Here is a 19,739-nt window from a genome sequence, read left to right on the forward strand (position 1 = left end):
CTTTATAGTGATAGAATAGTGACTGGTTTTCCACACTGTGAATCAAAAAATATCCAAGAGAAACTAGTATTATTAATGACAAAGCCTTTCCTCAAAACTTATATGGTCACTAATTTAAAACCTGATTGAAGTTTTAGAAGACTCAAGTATTACAGAATCTTTTAAACTATCTTTTAGAAGTGTAAGATCCTCCAGATGTATGGAAAGGTCCAAGTATGGCTCTCCTTCTAGAGCCCTGATATTGTTTGAGACATCTTGAGATTGGGATAGTGACTTTGCATTTAAACTACCTATGCTGTCTAAAAGCAGTTTATGAAGAAACAAAATGGCTTTGCTACTCACTTTTCCACCTACTAATTCAATGCCAAGCCCATCCATTTTCTGGCTGCTGACTCCTAGGAGAACACCATTCATTCGTGTTGTACGGAATTCAAATTCCACAAGCAGATCTGTTCCCACTCTGTATGCACCAACTTGGAGAGAAAAGGAGAAGCACAATAAAATGAATATAAGCATCTAATATATTATTCCTAATAATCATCACAAAAATTGTGCTCAGTGTAGGGCAAAGTAACTAACTTGGCATTGTTAATGCACTCCCTTTCATGTGAAACCATGTAAATAACTTTTATGGCAATTATGCTTACTGCAAGACCTTGCTAGGAAGTCACACAGTTTCTCCTCAGGTGGAATAACTAAAAATGATCAGCAAGAGTTTCAAGTACTGGTCTCACTCAACCTCCAGCCAACAGGAGTTAGATAACACTGGGAGTTTTTGAAAGCAGAATCTCCTCTTTCTCTGTTCTTTGACTATCACCAGAATTGCTGTTCCTTACCTGTTTTGGCAAAGCCTGTTCCATCGAAGTACGTTCCCTTCTGTGCAGTGACAAAGCATTTTCCAACGTTGAAGCTGGAAGTTGGATTATTCAGGTCAACAGGTGATTCTGTCATTTTAAAATTCCTGATGCAGCCATCAATGCTATGAAGGACCTGCAGTCAATATTTCAAACAAAATGTAAAACTATGAGAAGCAAGCCTAAAGTGTGCAATCAATGAGTGCATTTTCTCTGCTTCTCTGCTGGATTTATGGAGCTGAATAAAACGTGAATTTTACGTGGCTAATTCTTAATATCTGATTGTAAGTGGAATCTACTCTTAATCATACTGAGGATGAATTACATTACTTTTCAGGGATGTGATCAGTCACATTTCTTTGGCTTACTGGAAAGGACATAAAATAATACACCACATAATGAAACATAGCAAATTACATCAGCAATGCAGGAATTTAATGGCCTATACTTTGCCTTTTTAATTGACTAGGTTATGAGGTTTGCAAGTAAATGAAGATAGTGGCTATAGTTCTCTGGGCTGCTGGTAATTTTACTAGGTGGGTTTTCTTTTTTCCCTTCCTTTAATCACTTTACTGTGGGGCTAATGTTGCATGGTAAGCCAGAGGTAATGCAGGTAACATCACTGCTAAAATGAACAAAGTCCCTATGTGAAGGCTGTTGACTGAACAGTCTGATGACTCCATTGATGAGGGCCACTCAGTTGGCCAGAGAGGCAGGTGGAGGCAGGGAATGTGCTCATGTCCATGGAGGCTCCTGTGCAGAGTAGCAAACTGCACCTCCAGTTTGGCTCCTGTGCTGGGCACACCGTGACCCCCAGCTGGGGGTCTGGGCACACTAAGAACGGTGGTTTGAGTACCCACAAATCTGCCTGGGGCAGGGGTTGTTCTGGGTGTGAGCAGGGCATCCCAGTGGGACTTCTGAAAGCCACTGGCATCTCCTCCAGAACTTGCCCTCCTTTTTCTCTCCAAGGTCAGCATAAAGCTGCATTTTGGTCCTCAGATTCAGACAGAGCTTTTGATCTTTGACTTAAAGAGTTAGGAAAATCTATCCTTGATACCAGTGAGACAGAGGAAAATGATACATCATGTACTTGGAGGAAGAAAAAGAAGATATATTCATAAGCACTGCAGTAGAAAGGAGGAAAATAAACATCAGCATATAAAATTCAGCCTAGAGATACATACAAATACAAAAAGGACAAAGGCACACCTGCAGAGAGAAGTCTTGACTCTGCCCACTACCCCGTCTAACAATATTCTGACCCGTAATTGGAAAGAATTTCCAAGAATTTATTTTTTTGTAAATCAAAGTTGTATGTACTATGAAATTATATAGCTTATTACAGCTAAATACACCTGTGCAATATTTTAATGAGAATTTGAGCAATACCAGTGAATAAATTCAGTTCTGAGATGAACAATGCTTTCTGTCAAATTTTTCTTAAGTAGTCCTTTTTGTAATTTCTAAGTACGTCATCTCCAGATCAACAAATCTTGTTATCAAAAAAGAGAAATGCCAGAAAACAAAACAAAACAAACCTTAATTGCAAGATTAAATCACAGAAATGCAAGATTTGTAGATGATTCAATAACATTCTCTAACTTTACAATTTTCTCTTCTCTATGGAAAAGCAAATCTGGTTATACTTTAGCATGGGAACAGTAATAGGACCTCTTTTGCTGAAAGCAGAGTTTTGAGTGCTCAAAATGTGTCATCTGCTGAAGCTCAACAAGTGGATATCAGTCTTCTACACTGAAAAGGAAGCCAACCCACCATGGTTATGTAATAGATTACCGTGTAAAAAGACTAATATGTGTACAGAAGAAAGCCCTGACTGAGATGCACATCCTTTCAACTTGTTTTTTTTGCTTCAGAGCCTCAACCTCAATGAAGCTACAACCCAACACTGTCTCATACATCACAGTGTATTTTACTGAGCATGACTGGAAGGCAAGCATTGGTTTTTACATGACATTTGAAGTCACAGCTTCATTTAAATCCCAAAGCACGTAAGACTGTCAGGACCTGACATGACTGTTCTTGCCAGACTGAGCCATTTATCGGTATGGGTTCCCTCCATTACCTCTGACAAATAGGCAAGGACACAGTGTTATCTTTCTCCTTAGATTAGTATGTGTAAATTGCAGATACATTTCAAAGAGCATAAATTGATACTACTAGGAATTATATGTTGTGGGTAAAGTACTACTTTTGGTTTTCAGTGCATCAGATTTGGTTTGGTAAATCCTAATGATTTAGAATTGCCTCAATTTGGGCTTTCTGTGCAATCAATTATTTACTAAGAAACATGATCTTACAGGTCAGTTTCCTTTATGAAATACAACTCTCAGATGTAGAGTGGTTACTCACCCGCTTTGTTCCCTATGCATGAGTTAATACATGGACTTAAGCAGGATCTAGGAATTCCTATTCTGTATTTATTTTGTCCACTTAAAGAAGGGAACTATTGCCTGTCCATAATGGTATTGGACATTAGAAAATGGTATTTTCCATTCCATAAACATCTTGGTATAATGGTATTTACTAATGTGCAGCTTCTTTGGGAGTCTGTTTTGTTTTCTTACCAGATTTGTGCTTTGCCTGCTCTTCATGGGTTCTCTGTATCTATTCAGGATGAACTCAGACATAGGTCCTACTGACATTCCATTTTTTGTGTGTCTGAATTGTGCTGCACTAGAGGCTGAATTTGTTCTTTACAATAATAAAATTCATTCAGGTTCTGGCTTCTGCTTTGAAAGAACCATTGTCACAGAGAGCAAAAGAAAGCATGGAAGAGGTTTTTCTCCCATTCTGATACTGGTGTAGCTTGGGAGGTTGGAAGGGCATCAGTAAGATGACTGGCATGGAGTCGTGCAGACAGATACAGTAAATGGTCTGAGTGACAGAATACAGTGTTCCTAGTTAACTCTACAAAATTTAGGACACAATGATATTTATTTCTCTGGGCTCTCTGTTATCTTCCATGTTAGCATGGAAGCCGGGGATTTGAACCAAAAGAGTGATACATTTATATATGCACATTTAATCTGGAAACAGAAGGAGGGCAATAGAATTTGCACAACCTTCCCTCAAAACACACTCTCTCCTCTTTTAGTAATAGCAACACAAAACTGATTATTACAATAAGCAGCAGTATACTGGGTACTTTGTCCAGGGTAATTCTGGCTTCTGCTGCTCCTTGTAGGAGATCCTTTCACTGTTTATTAGCATTTGCTGCTAGATTAATTACAGCTAGGAGAAAGGGCAAGTGGTACTCAGGAACCTGTACTCTAGCTGTGCAGTGATCCAAGTGGATACAAGTGTATGGAACTTTCTGCTTTTCCAAAAGAGCAAATAACTCTGCTATTTCAATTTTTTTTTTTTTTTCCATTAACTGGATTCTGAGTCAGATCTTTCCACTGACAGAATGTGTTCACCTCCTCTAAGGTCCATTTTATCCACATCCTTGAGCAGTCTGAGGGATAAGCAAGACAGAACAAAACTGGGAAGACATTTGTACAAATCAGGACATACTTAAAGCATGTAAGATAACTTAAACAAATTTGCTTACCGGACCAATTCTCCTGGTTGTGTAGTTAATGGGCAATCCTCCCACATACAGCATCCCTACAACATCCAGTATATCGGCCTTCTTGGGGCTCACAGTCCCGTTAGAGACACCATCTACTATGAGGTTTCCTTCTTGCTTCATTCGACTTACTTTTATCTAGAAAGACACAAAAATGCAATACAATTACAGATCATTTTCTGACAACCAAACACTTTCCGACTGTAATCCCAACTATGTTCTGTTGGTATTATGGCTTCTGTTCAGACAAATGGACTGTGAATCGCATGGAGGGAGTGCAGTTGCTGAAGAGCTGAGAAAATTCTAGGCCAATGTCTTTCTAAAAGTTTATATTGAAATCTCTACAACTCAGTGTAATAATGGTTATGCATAAAAATGAATAAATGCAAAATGCATCATGCATGTTAGCAGATTCCTAAACAGTGTAGTAGTTGGCTCACCAGAATAGCAAAGAGAGACAAACAGCATTTTTTGGCTTTTCTTTAACATGGCTGCTTCTGCTCCAGTGTGGCAGTGTATCTGTCATGCAGTAGGAATGACAACATTGACAAGGATGGCCTGAAGGTGAGGGCCTGAACTTGGTGTTTACAGGCAACTGTAAGTTTGAGATGGATAACTATGCCTTGGGCAGAAGGAAGATTAGGTGAGTGAGACAGGAACTGGGAACAGACATTCTTACAAAGGACCTAAACAGATAGGATAGCAGCAGCACCAAGTAGGCTTCTGTAGGACTGATGGAAATGCTTTTAACCTAAATCATTCCAAATGGAGAAAAGGTTGTCACTAAAGGATTATTTTAAGGAAAAGCCCCTGCTTTACCAGAAACAAAGATTGTGGCCTATTCTTAAAAGCATTTCCTTCTCTCCTTCTAAATTTTTTTTTTTGGGAGCTGTGACTTTGTCTCCATTCTCTGCTACAGAAACAGGATCTACAAAAATGGGCCCTCTCTTGTTGAGTGCCAAGCTGCATGCCCAAAGAGCAGAATCTTCCATTAAGAAATATATGCTCCACTTAGTTCTCTGAGAATAAAGAGTAAATGGCTAAAGAAGCAAATGTATCTCTTCTGTATGTACAGAGGGAATAGCAGAATGATGCCTTGGTCTGCTGCCAGTGCTTCCAGGCATTATATGAAAAAGATAAATGATTAATACAACTTCATTTTTTCCCTTTATGAAACACCTTCATGTAGAGCAGTTGCTATCATCAAAAAGTTCATGACTAAAAATCTCATGAAAATAAAATTCCTGGAGAACAGAGTGGAAATGAGGCAATAAAGTGTAAGAGAAAGTGCAATTCGATTTTTTCTCATTTGGGGATGAGATGTGGATGCTGAATTTCTAAATATCTCTACAAAATTCAGTGTAACTTATAGCATATAAATTCAACCCACAGTTACATGTATACTTTGCTTCTCTGTCTTGAATGGTGCCTTCCAGTATGTTACCTAATGAATATACTGTGTGTCTGTTGTCCTTGGCCCAGTAAATAGTACATTTCATGGCTGTGATAGCATTCCTCCTCTTAGCATCCAAATGCTAATGCATTTCATATAATGCTCCTTCATAAAGTCCCAGAAGGTGATGCCAAATAAATCCATGAATATCATATTTATTCCCTACTGAATTAATAATCCAGGGAAGGTTTACATACATGTTACTTTTTTTTTCTTTGTTCTCAGCAATCTGCCTTAACAATGACACTATTAATCTAGAAACAACTGGTTTTGATGATGTATTCCATCATCATGAGCTGATACTCACATGAGCCCTATTAAGCAGGAAGGAACATTTTCTGTAGTTCCTTACTATACATGGCACATATTTTAAATATATTCAGAAATATGTGTTTCCTGAAGAATAAATTCCTGTGTACCAGTGCATCTGACAGAAATTTTTGCTAGATTATTTTCTTTTTCCCCCAGAAAATACTAGTTGTAAAGTTTGGTTTGTGTGAACTACATTGCAAATATCTCAAAGCAAAACAAAGCTCACTCTTACCATTACAAAAAATAATTTAGAATTAGACACTATTATACCTGGTGCCACTGGCCATCATTTATTTTGCTGGAAATCATTGTGCTGGTGTTTCCACTCCCCAGATCATAACTGAAGTAAGGCAAACCGTTCTTTATCTGAACTGTAGCAAAATCAGCGTGGTTGATGCGGGCCATATAAAACAGCAAGCCAGAATCAGCTGTTGTTCGGACTTCAAATTCAATTGTAAGCCTAGGAATCAAACAAACAGGAAACAGTAAAAAAGGAAAAGATATTTGGAGTCAGGCACTAGGCAAATCTGCTTTACCCTTTTGTGTTTTTTCTAAAAAAAATTTATACTGCTAGTGGCCAATTTTACTTGTCCATTAGAATTCAAGAAAAATAATCTGGTTATATGCAAATTACATTTCACACCTATCTGATCCCTGACATGTAAGCATTCATTAGTTCCTTTGCTGTGGACATACAAAACTACAATCTTGGCATAGAATTTCAAGATGTAATTCTCAGCTGCAGTTGTAGCATCTAGAAAATCCCAGTGCTTGTAAAATTCCAGCAGCGTTATCCATCATCCACACACATGATGTTCACAAAGAGGAGAGAGGTGTAGTGACAGCTGGCAAATGTTGAGTTTCTAATGAGTTGTATTGCCTGAAGACAGGTTGCAAAACTTTTAAAGATGCAGACAGAAGAGTTCAAAATGAGGATATAAAACTCTTATTCTGATCTCTCCCAAGAGAAAATGAGGCTGTGTCTGAGCAAACCTAATGACCCCTTGGACAGAATGGTAATGTTGAGAACCTCTCTACAGCAAAGAACCTGTGAAGAAATTATTTAGATTTTCTAATGCTAAAGTTGTACTGGCAACACATCGCTAAACTTGCTCAAGCTGAGCTGCAAAGTCAGTACCTGAAAGCAGCTGATAATAGAAATGAAAAATCATTTCATGAAAATGATCAGTCCAGGATCATTCCTAGTTTTCTAACATTAAAATATGTGGTACAACATCTTTATAGGGATAAATAAGTGTGGGGCTAATGGATTTGGAAACTATAAGCAGCAAAATTGCTTAGTGGTGTGACATGGCACATTTCTTAATGACCATGTGCCTGCAGACCAAAAAAAAAAAAAACCAACAACGAACAAGTTCTATCTTCACAAATCCATTGAAAAAAGCTGCATTTTTATAAACAGTTCATGGAATTCCTTTACATGTCAACAGTTACATGTACATAGTGTTATACTTTGAGGTAGCAATATAATTTTTCCTATTTACTGTGCTAGATTGATCTTAACTATTGGAGGAAAGGGGAAAAAATTTTTCCTCATTAAAAGTTATCAAGTTACTGAACAAAAAAACCTTCTTCTGAAAAAGCCATCTTTGACGTCAGTTGCACAACCTGATTCCATTACTCTGGTTTTTAGCAAATCAGTCTGGGATCTGTGTGTGCCCAAACCTTCACAATCAAAGAGGTAAATTGCTTTTGTGAGAGCTAATTAGGTGGGCATTTCATTGCCTAGATTTCATGCTTTAATGCTTTCTTAGGTTTGGTTAATGAAATTAATTAGTCATGGCATGTGATCTTTTCAGATTATGACCACAGTTTTCGGAGATACCTTTGAGAGAATTAGGATGGGCATTTTATTTTGACACTATGCCATCATAATTCATTGCTGAAACAAGCAACATACCTGTTTTTCACTTTGGTGTCATCAAATGCAATTGCAATATGGCTGTTCCTTGAAAGACCAAACTGCTTGCCACCTTCTAAAATGGCTGGATCTGTGTCAGCAGCACAGGAATCCTGCAAAATATACAGCAATCATGTAAACTTCATATTTTGTATCTGTCTCAGCTGTGCATATGCTGGGAGTCTCCCAGCTGCTTGGGACTGAGAATATTGTACCTAATCTAGAGACTGGCCCTGCAATTTTCCAGCGGGCTGATGTCTCATCACACCAGCTAAAGTTATAAACCAGTCTGACAGGAACTTGGTGTAAAAGCAGAGGTCATTAAGATAGCTGTAAAAGCAAATAAAAGTAATATATGAACATTGCTGCTTTCATGCTTTCACCAGTGGACATTTGCAAGAGTCTTAAGTGATTTCCAGGCAGTTCAGTGTCTCCTAACTCACATAACTGAGTTTTACACAGTAGGATGCCCTCTTACAGAAATGAAACAAGATTTAAGTTTTAAAGGGATGCTTTGTTGTCAACTTGAAATCCAGTCACCTTAAAAATAACGAGTTAAAAGTAATTTCAGATCTTGCAGCTGTCAATGAGTCCTTCTTTATATTGTTTTACAACTGTATTCTTTGCTTAATGTGCTGTTGTTTCCCCCGGTGCTGTTGGAAGGCCCCCACAAACAATCAGGGAATCCGAATAACTGATGGATAGATGTAACAGCTGTTGAAATCCCCCAGCTGTCTAACATAGTGACATTACCCGGGTTGTAAAGAAAGAAACCCCTCCCTGTAGTTCCACTTCTATTAATCTTGAAGTAGTGCAACAATGCAAGGTAAAATACCTTCTGTCCACTGTCATTTTCTCGTTTTAATTTCACCAGGTCTTTTAATCTCTGGTCCTAAAGCTCTTGTATAGGGATGTCTGGGGCAATGTGAGACCATGGTAATTACCAGCTTCTACTCATGTCTGGCTTTTGCCTCCCACTGAGAGTATTGTGAGGAAACTACTCAGAGGATCTAACTCAACAAAATATTGGACAATACTGCTGGGAAAGAAACAAACTTTGATAGCTGCAAGCTCTGTTTTTAAGCACTGTGGCTGCTATCATTTTGGATTGGTGACAGTCTCTTATTTAAGCCCTGACTCAGCAGGGGCCTGCAAAGCACAAGGTGCAGTGCCTTGCTGAATGAGTTCTTTCTCTGAAACATTTTGAAAATGTCATGAGTGACTTAAGCCCTGAGATTTCAGCTGCGAAGAGGAAATTTATTTCCCTCTCTCACTCAGTTTTTCAGTAATATTTTTTGCTTTCACACATCACAAAGATCTTCACAACAGTATACAACACCTCTAAAATATAGTTTTGCATAATAAATGCTCTAGTTTGAATATGACAGAGTAGAACACCATGCATTATGACAAGAACAATTGATACATCAATATGCAATGGGGGGAAAAACAGGGATAATACACCAGGACCAAGCAGGGTTATGAATGTATAATACCAGTCTTCAAGTGATCATCAGAAAGAAAAAAAAAAAAAATATTCCCGTAATGCAGGGTAAAATTCTGAATTATGTTAAGCTTTACAGGCTTATCTAGAAGTCTAACAACTAAGCCAATAACAATACCATGCATATAATACCTTCAATTACATTTGAGCTTGCTAAAATTTAAAGATAGGGAATAACAACTGGTACTGGAAAGAATTGGAAAATACATACACACACCTTTCTCTGGCACATTTTTACATTTTACGTGGTAAAAGGATATAATCTGACAGTAAATTTAATCCTAGGCTGGTATATGTTAGTAAAGGATCTGACCCTTACACAAGCTGCTCCCCAGCACCAGTAAACACTGCAGTTTTTCTTCATTCCAGCAGGGTGACTGTAAGAAAGGGCAAGGAGTATGGGAGAGTGTCCAATACACCATGATGGCTGGAATCATAGAATACAGTGATTGTTTACTAATAACTACTTATAACAATAAGCATTCATTAGGAAAAGTCAGCAAAAGGAAAAAAATCCCGGTAGGGCATGTTTAAAAAACACCCATATTTTATTCACAAGCCTGTGTCCACTTTTGTTTTATCTAAGGCCAGCCAGCTTTACAGCTTTCACCAGACTGTGCACTAAGCATGGGTCACCAGCCTGTATTAAAATATCTCAGCTTTGCTTTTTGAGTAAGGGCCTTAATGTGTCCTGGCTGCTTAATAATCTCCCACATTACATGAGAGAATGAACTCTTCAGCTGCACTTTACTTCAGTCTTGTAAGATGTCAGGGACTTGACTGGTAGGTCAAGAAGCTTGGTGCATATGGCAGCAGAAATGAACAGAAAAGGCCACTGGTGGACTGTCACACACTCTCCATATTCTCATTTACTGTATTAGTAATTACAAAGAAAGTAATTAGTAGAAAAAGCACTGAAGCAGCCCCCACAGTTCACTGGATACTGTTAATAAGACAAGGCAGAAATGCATGGATCAAAAGAGGGAGGTACCGTCACAGAGTCAAAGGCAGAAGAAAGGCTGGCGCTCTTCGTTTCAGCGGCAAGCAAACCCTGAGGAGCAGGGAAAATGTGAGGCAGAAGCAGCAGTTACCCAGTGTTGAGGAACATTCTGGCATTCACAGCAAGCGGCAGCAGACTGGTGGCTGGTGTATTTCCCAGCTGTCCTACTCATGGATCTTGTCTTGCGTTTAGTATGGGGTAGGTTTTTTCCTCATCTGGGATTCAACTGCCCTCCCCTTTTACATGCAGATGGATGTATGTAGATAAAAAAGGTCCTAAAAGTACTCAAATAGAGCATATAAGTTATTTAAGCCTCCTATGTGAAAATACATTTTTCTGCTGTACATTTTCCATATGCAGTCCTTCTACACTGAGATTCTGTATAATTTACTGTAGTATGAGTGCCACCTTATATAAGTGTTACCTCATTACCAGACCACAGTTACTTTTTTGCAACAGTCCCCTTAAAAATACTTCTAAGAACTCACTAATATGAATGTAACAGCTATCCAAAAGCTTGCCTTATTTAAAATAGTTTCAAGTCTTCAGCATACTAAAACAGTTTCATTATTTCCAAGAGAGAAGTGGAGTAATGGTGTTTTATTTAAAATTCCTGTTTTAAATTATCACTGCTCTAGATACGTGATACACAAAGCTCACCTAGTTGGAATGGGACTAGTTTCTGATATTAATGAGTAGATCTAGTCCTCTCAATTTTGCTATTTTAATGGTGTTTATAGTCTTAGGAAGTGTGCACTTGCTCTTTCATGCTCTTCTGTGGTTTGTTTCTTTGTTTTGTTTTTAAGGCTTGATCAAGGGATATTACGACTGCATTCGTCACAACAGTGAGCATTAAGCTGGATAATCCTTTTTACCGTATTGCCTGGTTCCTTATCTTTCTATAGAAGCCTTACTGTACTGCAAATTTGCTTTGAACTCCAAAAAGAAAAGCTGCATGGTAGCCCTGGTGCTACAACTACTCCACCTTGTGGGAACGAGTGACAACCGCTGCCCTAGAGCATTGAGAGGCCGGTGTTTGTAACTGTGGGGCTTGGGGCACAGTAATAACTGAGATACAGCTTGCCTACCTTGAACCCATGCACGTGAGGGGGAGATTTCAGCAATACCTGATAAGTCCTTTTAGCTAAAGCTGTGCCATATATATTGGCTAACAAAGGTGGTCATGTACCTCAAATAGAATTTTGGTTCTTAACTTCTTGAAACCATTTCATTATTATTGAAGTGCAAATTCCAGTAATGCAAATAGGTTCCTAACTGGGGAATGTGCAGTCTTTTCACACATTTTGAAACCTCACTCATACTAAACTATAGCCTGCATAAACCTGTCAGTTGTATTAAGGTCTAAGAAAATACAAATAATTTTCCCCTCAAAAATATCTTCCAGTGTATGTATTAATCATTTTCATATTCAGATGTGTAAACCTATGTTTGTGAGCAGTAAAATATTGCATCAGCTTATAAAACTACTACACTTGTGAGAGAAGGAGTTTCTTCCTTAAATTTTGTTGAATAAGACTGCTTGCCACTATCTCACTGTTTATTTCTGGTAACAACAGTTGAGCTCAATTTAGCAGTGACTGGGGTTTCATTTTGTAATTCTCCTGACTGAACTTATAAAACAGTGGTGGAGGAATTGCCATATCGAATAGGCCTCCTGGTTTATCTTTTTTTTCATCCTGTCATGACTGTTATCATGTGCATCAGAGACCGGCACAAGAAATATCATAATGAAATGGATTTCCCATGGGAAAATTTCCCTTCCAACCCCAAGCAAATATTGCTTGTTTTACACCCTGAAGTGTAAGGGTTTCCAGCTAAGCATGCAAGCCAAAGATATTTCTAAAGCTATATCATTCTTTAGATTACTGTTGTGATAATCCAAGCAAATGATATCAGCCAATTTTCCATTATCCACAGGTTTTACTGACCTGTAACAAGGTGTTCCATTTACAGTATCATGCTAAATTGTCACTATTTTTGTGGCAAAGTGCTTCATTATTCTTGATGAACAGCCTTTCAATTTTGCCTGGAAAAAAACTTTTCAAACTCTACCTGACTGAAGTGATTTAAACTTACAAGTGCTGATGATAGAGATGGTGTTGGAGGAGGAGAAGCAGGAGGGATTCTTGTCCCTTCTTTCTCCCCATTAGTGTCTGGTTCAGGTTGGACCAGAACTGTTGCACGAGTTGGTTTATCTTCATCCTCAGTTGGCCTAACTTCTGGTTCTAGTGTGGGACATCGGCCAATATCTGCATTTTCAAAGGACACGGGTTGAGCAAAGTCCATGGGGCTGAGAACACACAAAAAGAGTGACATCTGTTATTAGTTTTTCTGCCTTTTTACCCCCCATTTATAAAAAACAACTATATGCTGCAGTGTAATTTCACTTCACAGGACACAAAAGCCACTCTATACAGGTAGGTACAGGTACAGAAGCAAGACACTTAAACTAGAGGTGATAGTGACCATTGGCATTTCTTCCTATAGTCAGTGCAGAGAGGCAGGCAATCTCTTTGGCAAAATTTACAGGCCTGTGTAGTTTCAATGGTATTATAGAGAAGTCATTTACTCTGATGTGGATTGATAAAACCCTAATTTAGGTACATCAGATATGTGAAAGAAAGATTTAGATGGAAACTTTCTATAGAGGTTTTATTTTATTCATCATTGCTTTTCCTTTTACTCAAATGTTCCTTCCAGATTACTGCACTTTCCACCAAGTAAATTGATTCCCATGGTGGTTCTCAGAATTTTGACTTCTCTTGGAAGTCACCCTTACCTAAAGTGTTATAGTTCACCATAAATACCTATTGCTGATGCACATCTTACTGCAGTGTTACTGCTGAATTTCTCGGATTTAATGGATAAACAGACAGTGTTGGCTTGTCTGTAAAACTCATTAATTGCATAGCATATGGGGCATATACTGTAGACAAAAGAAAGAAATGGCATATAAAGAAAACAGATAATATTCTAGGATTTGCTGCTAGTATGATTAGTTGCAACTATAAACTTTTTTCTGGCAACCAAGGCAGTTTAACCAGATCTCATTAACTGGATGTTTGTTGGCATCATTGAGACTTACGTGGCATTGATGACAAGATTCCATATACAGCCCTCAAATGGTGGTATGTTTCTGAGAGGTGCAGTCTGAAACTGAGAAGATGTACCCCCCACAAAGAGTTTCTTAACAGAGATGGGCTGGTCTGATGGCAACCTCTGAGTTTGGACTTTGTCTTCATCGACTTGAACACTGAACATCCTGTGGAAAGTATTTGAAAGAAAAGAAATATATATTTTATGCTGTTTATTGCTTGTATTGAAATCACCCCCTTGCAAGCCCACACCAGCTGTAACAATGAGCAATTCAAATTATGTAATTGGCAGCTCACATTAAATGTGTATTAACCACTAGAAGGGCTTCAGCTGCTGCTGTGCTTCCTTGGTAGTTGTTTGACAAAGCCTGGCAAAACTGTGCTGTGGAGGGGTGATAACGTCAGACACTGGCTGCATAGGAAGAAGTGGTTTGTGGTGTGGCAATACAGACACAGTAAGGGCTGAGCTGGCTGTACTGTGATGGTAGATATAATCATCTAGAGCTCAGCAGGATGGGAACAGCACGGGGTCACATTTTGTTTGGACTCCCTATTTCCTTATTATCTTCTTGCTGGGACACAACCAGACTGCTCTGACTGCAGGATCAATGGCAGACATACAGTACACTTTTTAAAGATCTCATAACTTCTTCTGGGGGAGGTGGCAGAGGAGGAAAACTGCTGATTGTTCACAGTGTACCAATACAGGTGCTATAATTCATTCCAATGGATATTTCACATGGTACAAGCAAAAGACAAAGCAGTCCCATGTTTACTGTTAAGGCTGAAGAGAGGAAGGTAGGAGCCTCTGCAGCACCACTGGCTGACTAATCAGTCTCTGGCAAATAAATTCCCTTTTGTCAACTGCAAAATTAGATTGAATTCTGATATTCTTTCTTAACTATAATTACAAATGCAAGCAACTGAATATTGAAAATGCTTATTGAAAAGAGTCCTGTTTCCAAAAAGAAAATGCTTGGCTTTGTTATTTACACACATCCTAGACAGAAATGGAAAGTGACTTAAGCACCTGAATTATGTAAGTGCTGTACTATGTATAAATTGTCCAGTTTCCTCATAGTTTTGGATGAATTAATTTGGTTTGGAAAGCTGCAGAGTAACAAATGGATTAATTTTTCAAAGGGTTAGAGAAAGCAGTTATTAAAAGACTTATCTTTCAGGACAATCCCTATGATATCTCCCAATCCCTTCAGCAGTAGAAGGAGAGAGATTTCTCTGGAGGCAGTTCAGAGAAAAAGACTAATTTAGGTTCCATGAAGTATCCCAGAGAGGACATTTCCCTTCTCTGCTTTCAGAGGAAGTGTAGGGAAGTCAGATTGTCAAGATTCAAGTTATCCTTTTTGCTGCTGCATCTTAGCCATGGCTAATCAGTGTATACATTTTGGGTCCAAGCAGAAGACTGCAATGATGTACAACAGTCTTCAACAATATAATTTTTCATAATTATATGGACAATTATCTCTCTGGAGAGTTTTCACAGGGTGTTCTTCACCTTTAAAAAATATAAAGCTTGAGTTCATGATGAGCAGAGGAACGGTTAATCTTAATTTATGTCTTTTCATATCCTTTTCAGGCTACAGAAACTTCAGAGTTCAGGCATTTGTTTTTTAATAAAGCTACTTTGAAAACACAAGAGGTCTCATCTGAACAAGCACCATCACTGGATGGCATTGTACGGCAATTTTGCCTTGATGTACTCTCACATGTACCCTCATAAGGTCAAGCTAACTGTACTCACTACAGCACTGCATAAAATAATTTACTTTGTTGTTTAGAGCTTTTTATTATCATCTGCATATTTGTGTTGTGTCACAAAATATGTGATGCAAAATGTATCACAAAATGCAGTCATGCATTTCTAAAAAAACCTTTTTTCCCAATGCATTTATGGTTTGACTTTGACCTAGTCATCGAAGTAGAGGAGTCTTATTGACTGGAGGCATTATTTGCGAGAGGTTTTTTAGCAATACAATAGAAATTCAGTCATAAACTATATGTTCATATACCATAAACTATATATTCAGTCAGAAAACTATACAGAAAGGAAAGCAAATTACAGAGAGGACAGAAGGGCACCTGGGGACTAGACAGGAATGGCTGGTCAAGAAGGCTGCATTGTTGTGGGGGTAAGAGGGTGAAGTGGATAAGTGCTTTTTGTAACGTGCTGGATGTCACATCTTTATGATTTTTTTTAACAACACAGAACATTGTGCATAGTGCACTAATCCAAGAAATATCTGTACAGAATATACACATTTGTATGTTCAAATGTCCATAATAAACCCTGCTTGGAACAAGGGCTATTCCAGGCCATAAATATTATTGGCTGCCTGAGTCCTACACACTACAGTAGTGTTGTTTCTAATCACTTTCTGAATAGTGAAGTGTAATAAGAAAGTTTTAAAATGTCTGAGAAAGGGCAAAGGAATTCAAGTGAAATTCAGTGTAAAACAACATGGTCTGAGAAGGTCTGTGATGGCTTTTCCAATAAGAAAAGTGGGACTGTGTTTTCACTCTTTTGCCATATTTAGCTGGGTGCCACTGTGTCCAGCACATGGACAAAAAGGCTACAGGCTGCTGTGCTGTTGCAGTTTGAACCCTTTGAAAATGGTATTTTTCTATATGTCCTGAAAAGGAGATTTATTGCATCCCGGCAGAATTTCTCACCCACAGATTCTTTTATAAAATATATTTGCCAAGAATCAGAAGGTTAAAGATGCCATTCCAGGCAAACACAAGTCTGGAGAAACAGGCTGGTAGCCTACAAAAGCGTGTAAACCTAGCTCTTCAGAACAATAATGACCATCAAACTTATTTCTAAGAATTTCTGGATAATGATGGAATGAAGCTAATTTTTTTTTGTCTCAGAAGAAGCATTTACAAGGATTGCCAAAGCCATTAACACATTTGTTTCATTGAATTAGCTGTGCTGTGTGGTCTGTAGCACTTGTAGGTATTTGTTACCCTCTAGCTCGTTCTATCCGGATGGAATGTGCTCTGCCATCGTGAAACAAGCCAGCCTCTGGTCTGATGGTGATTCTGTGGGGATCCCGGATCCCAGTAGAGACGTGCACTTCCAGCCGACCTCTGTTCAGGAATACGGCATAGTAGGCCTGCAAGGTACATGTTGGAGTTAAAAATTAAGTTACATTTGGAAAAAAATTATTTCACTTGGTTTTACATTAATATGTATGCTTTATTGTCTTACACTGGCTGTTAATGTGCTCACCGTAGACAAGACACTGCTGATTCAGTTCTGCTGCTGCTGCTGGGCTCAGACTCCAGCATTTTTATAATGAGGAAGGGGTAAAATGAGGTCATGATGGAAAATGTCAACAGAAGATTTAATTCTCTATCTATTTTCAGGGAAGGATGGAGACTTCTAACCTACAATGCTTCTCATTTTTGTTGTCACAAGACCTGCTCTTAAACTCATCAAGCCCTGAAGTGCATTCATCTCAGCTTGAGTTCTGTGTTTGGAAGGCTGGCAAATCATGTCAGTAGCTCCTCCAGCACCAGTATCATATTGTGGCAGATTTCAGGATCTAAACTCCAGTTAGTACAGCAATAAGTGGTCATGTTCACCTCTGTGACCTGAAGAGCTGGGAAGTGATGAAGGGGCCCCTAACCTGAAGTAAATGTCATCCAGGTGAGGCATTACAATGTGCTGTCCCAGGACTGTGTTACTCTAGGTCACCAAGAGCTCTCTTCCAAAATAGCCAGAAAGGAGAATAATGAAATATCGCTTCCCAGAAGTCCTGAACAAAGAATGCATCAACACAATCTGTTTATTGCTGTTGTAGTGTGCCTGTCTCTCAGGATTTTCATCAAGATTTAATCAAGACTTGAATAATTTCTAACAATTTCTAGTAATCACATTTTTACCAGTCACTCAGACACTCTGGACTAATAAAGCAAATTTGTATTTTATGAGAGAGGAGAGGCCAGAGCACTCAAGTCTTAAATTTCACATCAGTGATGCCAAACAAGCGCCTTATCTTCAATTTGTTCACCAGCTTTTTTTTTTTTTTTTCTTTTGGTCTCAGGGAAATTAGAATGATACTCATTTATGTCTCAATGAACAGAATTGAGAGAGTTTCCAAGTATTAATAGTGCATAAGTAGTCCTCAAAATGAGTGAAGAACAGTATTTTCTAATATTTGGGTTTGGTTAAAAAAAACAAACATGGAATATAACAGAAAACCAAATCTGCTGCTTAGCAACAAGCAATAGATACATGACTGTAAATCTGTAAGAGAAACAATTTCTCCAAGACAAAAGAACCAATTCTGAGCTTCTATTAGATTCTTCATCCGATAAAGGATGATATTAGAAATAATTTATTCCAAATACCTGAATTTTAACTTAAGCATAAACATCTTGAAACAAACTGTGTCAGTTCAGTAGAATTGTAGTGTTTTTTTAAAATCTTTTGCCAGGTTCCTCTTACCTGTCCTGTCTGCCTGCGCCTTCTCTTCAGAGGAGCAGCTTTCCTTGCAGAGTGCCTGCGCTTTCTCCTGGGGGGGACAATTGTGCCACTTGTGCCAAACAAGATGATCCCGGACTCATTCCTGGTGCTAAAGGAAAGATTGATTTCTGTGCCCACGTCAAAGGAGACCGGCTGCAGTTCCACAAAACCTGGCTTGGAGAAGCTGACTGTGTGAATGTTCTGTCGGAAGGAGAGGACAGGAAAGTTCATTAGTAGAATTAAAAGGAATATTATGAATGCACAGGAAGATTTCTGAACTAAAATAATAAACTATGTAAATATAAATAGTGTGAAAAATGGAAAGTAATAATAAGTATTAGCAATTTACTCCTCAAAGTGTTCTGCAAATACTAGTTTATCCGTTTACATCTGGCATCATTAGTGTATTTGTAGAATTCTGCCTTACAGGAAGGCAAAGTTGCAGTTTTATGTTGATATATCCTCTTGGATTAAAAATAACTGCTCAGGATTGTTTTTATTTTATGTATGTGTTTTCCATTGAGTTAATACTGTTGGAGTTTGCTTTTAAATCTATACAATAGGTAAGAAAATGCATTATGAACCTAAACTAGATTCTATTATTTGTCTGGTGAGCTGAGAAAATAATTTTCATTAATCTTCATTACTTCACTAAGCACCACTGCTTTCTTGGTTACTCAGAGTCATGAACTATGTACTTGTTGCATGTGGCCCAACTCTTTGGACATTGGTAGCCATTAACGCAATTTAAAGAGTAGAATATGTAATCAAATAATAAGTCAATGCATACTCCCAAAGATTTTCTGTCATCACTGCCAACTCATGTATTCTTCCAGATGTGGAAGACTAATCTATAGAAAGAGTGACTTTTTCTAAAGTAGTTCACTATTTTTTCAGTACAGCAGAACTATTTCCAGGTCTAGAGATAAAAAATTATGTCAGATAAAATCATTGCTGGTGGTACCCACCTTTCTCTGAAATCTGAGAACATTTAAATGATTGAACACATATCCAGTATTTATCCTTTACTTCTGCTTCACTTCTTTTTAATTTTCTTATGTCTCGTTTTGTACAATTAGAATATTTTATTTATTTTCCCAACAAAAGGGTTAATCCAATTAGATTTCATACTCTGAAACTTCAAGTGTTACAAAATAATGTGAACGGCAAATACGTTCTAAGATTCATAGCACCAGAAGAAAATGAACCCAACTATCCTTCTTTCCTGTTTCAGAAAGAATATACTATAAATAAAAATAAATATGAACCTCTCTATCAAATTTTTGCCAAAGCCAAATCTGTAAGATTTAAAAGCATTTGAACAATCTGCTTGTTTACAATTTAGCTTTACCACAAACTTGAAAATATGGATCTCATAACAAATCTAGTCTAATATCCTGTCTGAGAGTCCTGCTGTTGTGTACTTTATGCTTTGATGAAGACCAAAGATACAATGGATAAACACAGCAAAATAGGGCCCTTGTCTTTATTGTGGCCCGGC

General features: G+C 38.1%; 1 protein-coding gene across 1 annotated transcript in view; it reads right to left on the minus strand.

The window, feature by feature from the left end:
* Positions 1-19,739, minus strand: part of LAMA2 (laminin subunit alpha 2) — a 336,361-nt gene that overhangs the window by 3,113 nt on the left and 313,509 nt on the right. Inside the window, exons 54-62 of the mRNA XM_053973291.1 lie at positions 18,221-18,439; positions 16,735-16,883; positions 13,740-13,916; positions 12,731-12,944; positions 8,130-8,242; positions 6,479-6,668; positions 4,426-4,581; positions 837-990; positions 343-473 (exon numbers count right to left, since the gene is read on the minus strand). Coding sequence (XP_053829266.1) covers positions 343-473; positions 837-990; positions 4,426-4,581; positions 6,479-6,668; positions 8,130-8,242; positions 12,731-12,944; positions 13,740-13,916; positions 16,735-16,883; positions 18,221-18,439 — 1,503 coding nt within the window. The remainder of the gene's footprint in view (positions 1-342; positions 474-836; positions 991-4,425; positions 4,582-6,478; positions 6,669-8,129; positions 8,243-12,730; positions 12,945-13,739; positions 13,917-16,734; positions 16,884-18,220; positions 18,440-19,739) is intronic.

This window comes from Vidua macroura, chromosome 3 (genome assembly GCF_024509145.1).
Source record: "Vidua macroura isolate BioBank_ID:100142 chromosome 3, ASM2450914v1, whole genome shotgun sequence".
Taxonomy (NCBI): domain Eukaryota; kingdom Metazoa; phylum Chordata; class Aves; order Passeriformes; family Viduidae; genus Vidua; species Vidua macroura.